General features: G+C 43.4%; 1 protein-coding gene across 1 annotated transcript; it reads left to right on the top strand.

Annotated features, from left to right (window-relative positions):
- The first annotated feature begins 5010 nt into the window (after positions 1-5010).
- On the top strand, positions 5011-9682 carry LOC113634811 (catechol O-methyltransferase domain-containing protein 1-like). Its single transcript, XM_027133982.2, has 7 exons — positions 5011-5163; positions 6503-6633; positions 6922-7027; positions 7157-7275; positions 7498-7552; positions 8355-8488; positions 8813-9682. Exons 1-7 carry the CDS (start codon positions 5082-5084, stop codon positions 8963-8965), a joined length of 780 nt encoding a protein of 259 aa, XP_026989783.1. The 5' UTR covers positions 5011-5081; the 3' UTR covers positions 8966-9682.
- Positions 9683-9691: the final 9 nt, after the last annotated feature.

Raw genomic sequence — 9691 nt, 5'->3', positions numbered from 1 at the left:
GTACAGAGAAGGGTTAGGGTTAGTACAGAGAAGGGTTTGGGTTAGTACAGAGAAGGGTTAGGGTTAGTACAGAGAAATATTAGGGTTAGTACAGAGAAGGGTTTGGGTTAGTACAGAGAAGTATTAGGGTTAGTACAGAGAAGGGTTTGGGTTAGGGTTAGTACAGAGAAGGGTTTGGGTTAGGGTTAGTACAGAGAAGGGTTTGGGTTAGTACAGAGAAGGGTTTAGGTTAGGGTTAGTACAGAGAAGGGTTTGGGTTAGGGTTAGTACAGAGAAGGGTTAGGGTTAGGGTTAGTACAGAGAAGGGTTTAGGTTAGGGTTAGTACAGAGAAGGGTTTAGGTTAGGGTTAGTACAGAGAAGGGTTAGGGTTAGGGTTAGTACAGAGAAGGGTTAGGGTTAGGGTTAGTACAGAGAAGGGTTTAGGTTAGGGTTAGTACAGAGAAGGGTTAGGGTTAGGGTTAGTACAGAGAAGGGTTTGGGTTAGGGTTAGTACAGAGAAGGGTTAGGGTTAGGGTTAGTACAGAGAAGGGTTAGGGTTAGGGTTAGTACAGAGAAGGGTTAGGGTTAGTACAGAGAAGGGTTAGGGTTAGTACAGAGAAGGGTTAGGGTTAGTACAGAGAAGGGTTAGGGTTAGTACAGAGAAGGGTTAGGGTTAGGGTTAGTACAGAGAAGGGTTAGGGTTAGTACAGAGAAGGGTTAGGGTTAGGGTTAGTACAGAGAAGGGTTAGGGTTAGTACAGAGAAGTATTAGGGTTAGTACAGAGAAGGGTTTGGGTTAGTACAGAGAAGGGTTTGGGTTAGGGTTAGTACAGAGAAGGGTTTGGGTTAGGGTTAGTACAGAGAAGTGAGAGAAGTTATTATTATACATTTATATAAATGTGAAGTCAAATGTTTTAATCACTGTAAAGGTCACGACGAGTCACTGTGTGCGGGAATAAATCAGTAACTCTCAACATTCTAAACATCACAAGTGAATAATTCTCTATTTAATTCCACAATTTAATAATTGATTGATTGTCCATAAACTGGGTCAACATTAAATATTTTCACAATATATTCATCAATGAATCTGATAATCGATGGATTTAGGAAACGTTGAACCCCTAGGGGTCACGGTGGCTTAGTGGTTAGCACGTTCGCCTCACACCTCCAGGGTTGGGGGTTCGATTCCCGCCTCCGCCTTGTGTGTGTGGAGTTTGCATGTTATCCCCGTGCCTCGGGGGTTTCCTCCGGGTACTCCGGTTTCCTCCCCCGGTCCAAAGACATGCATGGTAGGTTGATTGGCATCTCTGGAAAATTGTCCGTAGTGTGTGAGTGTGTGTGTGTGTGTGAATGAGAGAGTGTGTGTGTGTGTGTGTGTGTGAGTGAATGAGAGTGTGTGTGCCCTGTGATGGGTTGGCACTCTGTCCAGGGTGTATCCTGCCTCGATGCCCGATGACGCCTGAGATAGGCACAGGCTCCCTGTGACCCGAGGTAGTTCGGATAAGCGGTAGGAAATGAATGAATGAATGAATATTTACCCCTGAATTAAAGTGACTTTAAAACGCTGACAAATTTTAAAAAATTGTGATTCAATCGTTCGATTTTTAAATGCTGCTTAAAATTGATCAACATTAACTGAGTTAACTGAACATTAACTGAATCTAAAAGATGACTTCATTTGATCGTCCTGGACTCCGACGTCTCACAGTGTTCCACACCCTGGAGTGTGAGAGACTGTTAAAGTTCTTTAGTATTTTAGACCTCCTTAAATACAGAAAATTAAATATTAAATAAGTTTTACATTAATGTTTATATAACTATGGAGCCTCTGTGTGTTGCTCATTAAAACTCAGTATAAATATATTTTCCAGATAAATATGTTAATAAGTCCTTATGCTTTATATTATTTATTTCATTTTCATTTAAAAGTGTCTTTAGAGGTTGGAGAAATATGACCTCAGGAAATCTCAGATACAATACACCCTGTAATATTGATTACTTCCTGTGTAACTACTTTATTTAAACACACACACACACACACACACACACACACACTCGGGTCTATTCATGTCTGTTTAGTGAACAATAGCAGAGTCTAATCTATAATAATCTCTGGCTCTGGATCACACATCATAGCTCAGGAGTGTGCTTCATAAACACACACACACACACACACACACCTGCAAGAACAATACCTAACACACACAAATCAGCTGGAAAACTCTTAATCAGCTCTAATTAGCTTAGCAGAGAGCATATTGAGGCGTGTAGGGATTTGTGCCAGCATGTGAGAGATGAAAGAGTGTTTTTAAACATCAGTGGAAGAATAGTGTGTGTGTGTGTGTGTGTGTGTGTGTGTGTGTGTGTGTGTGTGTGTGTGTGTGTGTGTTTTGAGGGTTAACAGGACCCAGGAGAGATCAATCAGAAGGTCACGACATAATTCTGTACGTTTCTTCACATCAAGCAGCTGCTGCTTTTCCAATTAAAGCGTTAGTGCTGTAGCAAAGTCTCAGAGGAAACTCAGGGAACAAGGTGGTGTTTGTTCAGTGTCACGTATCACGACACTACAGCCACGTATCACTACATATACAATCACACTAACCGTTCTGGAACATTCTACATAAACATTCTGCTCTTGTGATATTCCCAACTTTCATAAATTTCGTTAATCGTGGCTCGTTGTCGTCTTCGTGTGTTCAGTTTAACCAGCAGATGGACTGATTGTAGAATTGATCCAAACAACTTAGAGGTCAAGATATCTGGAAGAGCTTTTCTTCAATATCCTCCTTCATGTTGGTAAGACGGAGAATTTAGTGACATGTTAATGTTCAGGAGGCTGATGAAGGTCACATGAAGGTCACATGAATTAATAAATAAATCCTCTGCTGTCTGACAGTTTGATGTAATCACAGTATGTCACCACGATCGTGTCATTTGTGGTCAGAATTAAATATGACACAATTCATGAATGAACAATATCATCTCTTTAAGGTCAAATTCACAAGGGAGCGGCGCGTCTATATCTGACAGTTTGTCTGCAGGAGGGAATATCTTATGGAAGACATAATGAAGAGATTTAGAGTGTAGCAGATGAGCACAAGGTCAGTTTGTCCTTCACACTGTGGACATGAGAACGTTTTATTTATCATTATATTATTCACATCTCCTACATCCTGCTCACACTCACCGTTTCATCGCCTCGATTCAATCACGTGGCTTCGTTAAGTTTCTGAGCTCAGTAAATAAATACAAGTCTAGCTTTCCTATTAACCTACAGAGAATTCTAACACAGCTGTTTATTAACCTTCAGAGAATTTCACAAACACACAATTACATTCACACAACAGTTAGATTAATGAGAACATGAAATAATTACAGGGAACACAACAACACATCAGGACGGAGGGATAGTGTGTGTGTTTGTGAGTGTGTGTGGAGTGTGTCTTTGGGTGTGTGTATGTGAGTGTGTATAAGTGTGTGTTGGTCTGTGTGTGTGTCTGTGTCTGTATATGTTTCTGTGTGTGTGTCTGTGTGTGTTTCTGTGTCTGTATTTGTGTCTGTGTGGTTGTGTGTGTATGTGTTTGTGTGCCTTTGTGTTTGTGTTTGTGTGTTTGTGTGTGTGTCTGTGTGTGTTTTACATTTAAAGCATATAACAGATGCCTTCATCCAGAGCATCTCACCTTTATCTTATTTGTACAAATGAGCAGTTAAGGGTTAAGGGCCTTGCTCAAGGGCCCAAGAGTGGCAGTTTGGTGGACCTGGGATTCAAACTCATAACTTTCTGAGCAGCAGATGAAGATGAAGCTCCAACCACAGCCCATGAGTAAACCAAAAACACAACAAACAACAGAACAGAACAGAGTATTTACTGTATTTCCTCATTTAAATATAGGGTTGTTACAGTAGGAACCTAAAAGATGTCTGACTCCAAGTCAATGTTCTTTCTGGGACTCGAGCTAAAAAGCTCCATTGTGTCGGTCTTTAAAAACAAGGACATCCAGAGTGTGTTACATTTATATGGCTGGTCTCAGAGTTTTATCACTGATGGAGAACTTACACACACATACACACACATACACACACATACAAACACAAACTTATACAAACACATACACACACATGCATATACACACAAACACACATATACATACACACATACACAAACTTATACAAACACATACACACACACACGCATACACAAACTTATAAACATACACACAAACACACATACACACAAACACACATACACACAACCACATACACACACATGCATACACACAAACACACACACGCATACACACACACGCATACATTCATACACACACACACACGCATACACACATACAAACACACATATACACACGCATACATACACACAAACACAATGTGACAATACACACACACAATGTGACAATAAAAGTGCCTTGACTTGCCACGCATACACACACACACACACACACATACACGCACACACACACACACACACACACACATACGCATACATTCATACACACACACATACTCACACACATGCATACACACATACAAACACACACATACACACGCATACATACACACAAACACAAACTTATACAAACACACACACGCATACACAAACTTATAAACATACACACAAACACACATACACACAACCACATACACACACATGCATACATACACACACACACACACACACACACACACACACACACACACACACACACACATACACACACACACAGGGAAATGAAAGTATTCGTCGCCCCCTGTGAAAGATCTTGTGATGGTCATGCTCTGTACCGTAATGTGTAATAAAGTCGTAGTGTGTTGTAACACACACTCTCCCTCCCTCCCTCCCTGCGTATCACACACACACACACACACACTCCCTCCTGCGTATCACACACACACACACACACACACACACACACACACACACACACACACACACACACACACACACACTCTCCCTCCCTCCCTGCGTATCACACACACACACACACACACTCCCTCCTGCGTATCACACACACACACTCTCCCTGCGCATCACACACACACACTATGGTATCAGTTCCCTGCTTAATTCCCCTTCAGTCCCAATGCCCTGTTACACTGTGTCTAAGGAAACACTCCTAAGTTCGGCTACATTAGGGCTCGTGTTTATAACCGCTTATTACGTCGGTAAGTCACAAATAAAACATCATTGTGTCTCTGATAACACAGAAAGACTTTATAACGGCATTCGTCACGGTTAAAAAAAACTTCATTTCCCATAATCACCCGCTCCGAGCTAAATATGCTAATGCTAGCTAACGTACAGCTAACTCTCTATTGATTTATAACAATAACACTGTTAACTAAAGAGCTGAAATATCTACATGGCTAAGCTAACGCTAATTAGCTGACTACAATGCTAGACTTTTTAAACAATTTATTAACATGAACTACTAAACAAACTGCAGAAATAAAGCACAAGAATACGTTTAGTTGTGCTAAATAAAGACCAGTGTTATTAAAGGTGTTTGTGTGGCTGTGTAAATGTTTCTCTGTCTGTCTGTCTGTCTCTCTCTCTGTCTGTCTCTTTGTCTGTCTCTCTCCCTATCTGTCTCTGTCTGTCTGTCTCTCTCTGTCTGTCTCTTTGTCTGTCTCTCTCCCTATCTGTCTCTGTCTGTCTGTCTCTCTCTGTCTGTCTCTTTGTCTGTCTCTCTCCCTATCTGTCTCTGTCTGTCTGTCTCTCTCTGTCTGTCTCTTTGTCTGTCTCTCTCCCTATCTGTCTCTGTCTGTCTGTCTCTCTCTGTCTGTCTCTTTGTCTGTCTCTCTCCCTATCTGTCTCTGTCTGTCTGTCTCTCTCTGTCTGTCTCTTTGTCTGTCTCTCTCCCTATCTGTCTCTGTCTGTCTGTCTCTCTCTGTCTCTTTGTCTGTCTCTCTCCCTATCTGTCTCTGTCTGTCTGTCTCTCTCTGTCTCTTTGTCTGTCTCTCTCCCTATCTGTCTCTGTCTGTCTGTCTCTCTCTGTCTGTCTCTTTGTCTGTCTCTGTCTGTGTGTCTCTCTCTGTCTGTCTCTTTGTCTGTCTCTCTCCCTATCTGTCTCTGTCTGTCTGTCTCTCTCTGTCTGTCTCTTTGTCTGTCTCTCTCCCTATCTGTCTCAATCTGTCTGTCTCTCTCTCTGTCTCTTTGTCTGTCTCTCTCTCTCTCTGTCTCTTTGTCTGTCTCTCTCCCTATCTGTCTCTGTCTGTCTGTCTCTCTCTCTGTCTCTTTGTCTGTCTCTCTCCCTATCTGTCTCTGTCTGTCTGTCTCTCTCTGTCTGTCTCTTTGTCTGTCTCTCTCCCTATCTGTCTCTGTCTGTCTGTCTCTCTCTCTGTCTCTTTGTCTGTCTCTCTCCCTATCTGTCTCTGTCTGTCTGTCTCTCTCTCTGTCTCTTTGTCTGTCTCTCTTCCTATCTGTCTCTGTCTGTCTGTCTCTCTCTCCGTCTATCTGTCTGTCTCTCTCTGTTTGTCTCTCTCTCTGTCTGTCTGTCTGTAGGTCAACGCCACAGCAGGAGGTTCAGGATGAGTAACTTTAAGAGCCATGTGGCAGGAAAAGATGACCCTGTGATGCAGTACATACTGAAACACTCACTAAGAGAACATCCAGCTCTGAAGAAGCTCAGACTCGTAACTCTGACTTTATATAAACATTCACACACATCACAAAAAACTGGTGTGTTTGGGGGAGACTGTGTATAATATTTGTGTGTGTGTGTGTATGTGTGTTTGTTTGTGTGTGTGTATGTTTATGTATGTATGTGTGTGTGTGTGTGTGTGTGTTTGTATGTGTATGTATGTATGCGTGTGTATATGTATGTGTGTGTTTGTGTATGTATGCGTGTGTGTGTGTAACTGTGTGTGTATATGTCTGTGTGTTTGTGTGTGTGTATATGTATGCGTGTGTGTGTTGAGCAGAAAACCATGGAGCACAGGGGGAACCCTATGATGGTGGCGTGTGAACAGTCTCAGTTCATGGCAAACCTAGCAAGACTCATCAAAGCCAAGAAGGCCATTGAGATCGGTGTGATACCACCACACACACACGCACACACAGAGGGCCTTGTTTATCAATAAGTTTGTTGTAAAAGTTTGTGTTAATCAGACTAAAGTAATTAATGGGCTTGTGTCGGACTGTGTGTGTGTTGTGTAGGTGTGTATACAGGCTACAACACTCTGAGCATTGCGCTGGCGTTACCTGGCGATGGTAAGGTGGTGGCGTGTGACGTGAGTGAAGAATACGCTAACATCGGGAAGCCCTTCTGGAAAGAGGTGAGAAACTGGAGCAATGTGTGGAGTTCATATAGAGAATCTGAGTCTGCTGATAAGACTCTAATACACAGCAGCTTCAGGTGGAGCTGCACACTAACGCGCATGTGTGTGTGGGTGTGTGTGTGTGTGTGTGTTTTGCCTCAGCACAAGGTCAGCGTCACCTCTCTGTGTTCTTTGTTTAGAATCTAATGAATAATAATGATTTCTGTCTCCGTGTTCCAGGCTGGTGTTGAACACAGAATAGACCTGCGCCTGCAGCCGGCGCTCAAAACTCTGGGTAAGAACTCCAGTCAGAGTGCTGATGTCATTTCCTGTGTGTCATCACAATGAAGGTTTCTCATGATTCTCTGAAATGCACTCAGACCTCACACAACACATTGTGTGTCAGAATTCTGCTACGAGCCATCGCTCCAAAATGAACCCCAAATGTCTTGACTGTGTGTTTGTTTGTGTGTGTGTCTGACTGTGTGTGTCTGACTGTGTATGTGTCTGTCTGTCTGTCTGTCTGTGTCTGTCTGTCTGTCTGTCTGTGTATCTGAGTGTGTGTCTGTGTGTGTGTGTCTGTCTGTCTGAGTGTGTGTGTGTGTGTGTGTATCTGAGTGTGTGCCTGTCTGTCTGTGTGTGTCTGTCTGAGTATGTGTCTGTCTGTGTGTGTCTGTGTGTCAGTCTGAGTATGTGTGTGTGTGTGTGTGTCTGAGTGTGTGTGTGTGTGTGTCTGAGTATGTGTGTGTGTCTGTCTGTGTGTGTCGGTTGTGTGTGTCTGAGTGTGCGTCTGTTTTCCCCACAAGCTCACTGCAGTAATCTAATCTTCACTTTTATTTTCCATCTTAAGAAGACGAAGTGCGTCGCCTTCTGTCACGAATAATTAATCATTAATCTGTCAGTGTGAGTTTCAGGTACTGAACATTACACAGCTGTAACTAACACGTTATTAACCTCAGATTTATTAGGGACTCAGTAACAATGTTAAAAAGAGGGAGATAAAGGCTGAACATTTACAGTAAGACTCAGTGTAGCTCATTATTCCTCTCCTGTGTGTGTGTGTGTGTGTTTGTATGTGTGTGTGATGATGTTCTCAGATGACCTCCTAGCTGCAGGGGAGGCCGAGACGTTTGACTTTGTGTTTATCGACGCCGATAAGCAGAATTACGACAATTATTATGAGAAATCGCTGCAGCTGGTGAGGAAAGGAGGAATCATCGCCATCGACAACGTGAGTATTTAATATTGTTCAGCGGTGTTAATGCAGGTGTTTGGAGCTGCTGATGCCTTTCTGTAGCTCTGTAACGCCACATGTCTGATACGTCACCGGACACGTGTGGATCTTAGAGAAAAGTTTTACACTCATTATCAGAATCAGTTAAAGAGACAGCGCTCAGTAACAGTCAGTCACCCGGTGACCTGAACACTGACTACTGAACCCCAACAAACTCATGAGTTCTGTTAGAACACCACACCACTGACACATTACAGAACAATAAGACATTAAAGGCAACTGTTACACCAGGAGGTTAAGATTAATGACCTTTGACCCCAGGTGCTGTGGAGTGGGAAGGTGCTGAATCCTGCAGATGATGACGTTGACACACAGAGCATCGCAGCACTGAATAAGAAGCTGCACAGTGACGTGCGAGTCAACCTGAGCATGCTGACGGTGGGGGACGGTCTCTCACTCGCCTTTAAACTATAACACACGCTAACGTGTGTGTGTGTGTGTCCTGCTCCAACACACCTGACACAAGGTTATCAGCGAAGGAAGGAGCACAACACCAACGCCTTACGCACCCCTATCAGTTCCACACCCTGACACGCCCCCTGTCTATCAGTTCCACACCCTGACACGCCCCATCAGTTCCACACCCTGACACGCCCCCTGTCTATCAGTTCCACACCCTGACACGCCCCCTGTCTATCAGTTCCACACCCTGACACGCCCCATCAGTTCCACACCCTGACACGCCCCCTGTCTATCAGTTCCACACCCTGACACACCCCCTGTCTATCAGTTCCACACCCTGACACGCCCCCTGTCTATCAGTTCCACACCCTGACACGCCCCGTCAATCAGTTCCACACCCTGACACATCCCCTGCCTATCAATTCCACACCGAGACACTGTAGCCATGACCTGAAGGCCTCTGACCTCATTGTTGCTTAATTCCATTAAGTTAGTTTAATGTATAGACACTTGGACTGATGTACTGCGGCGTCACTGCTGAGATCATACATCAGTATCTCCGAGTGACTCCTCTTACAGGAATTAACAATTATTAGTTTTTTATAAGGATAACAAATGTCAGCTACACTAAGTTGTCAAGCAGGTTAGCGTTGTGTAAATCACACCTCAAGGTGTACGTGAAGCTGTTGTGTGTCGTGTGTATGAGGACATTAAACCATCTGTAACTCACTGTAGTGT

The sequence above is a fragment of the Tachysurus fulvidraco genome, chromosome 8, assembly GCF_022655615.1.
Source record: "Tachysurus fulvidraco isolate hzauxx_2018 chromosome 8, HZAU_PFXX_2.0, whole genome shotgun sequence".
NCBI classification, from domain to species: domain Eukaryota; kingdom Metazoa; phylum Chordata; class Actinopteri; order Siluriformes; family Bagridae; genus Tachysurus; species Tachysurus fulvidraco.
The sequence above is the reverse complement of the archived record's forward strand: the minus strand, read 5'-3'. Positions and strand labels throughout refer to the sequence as shown.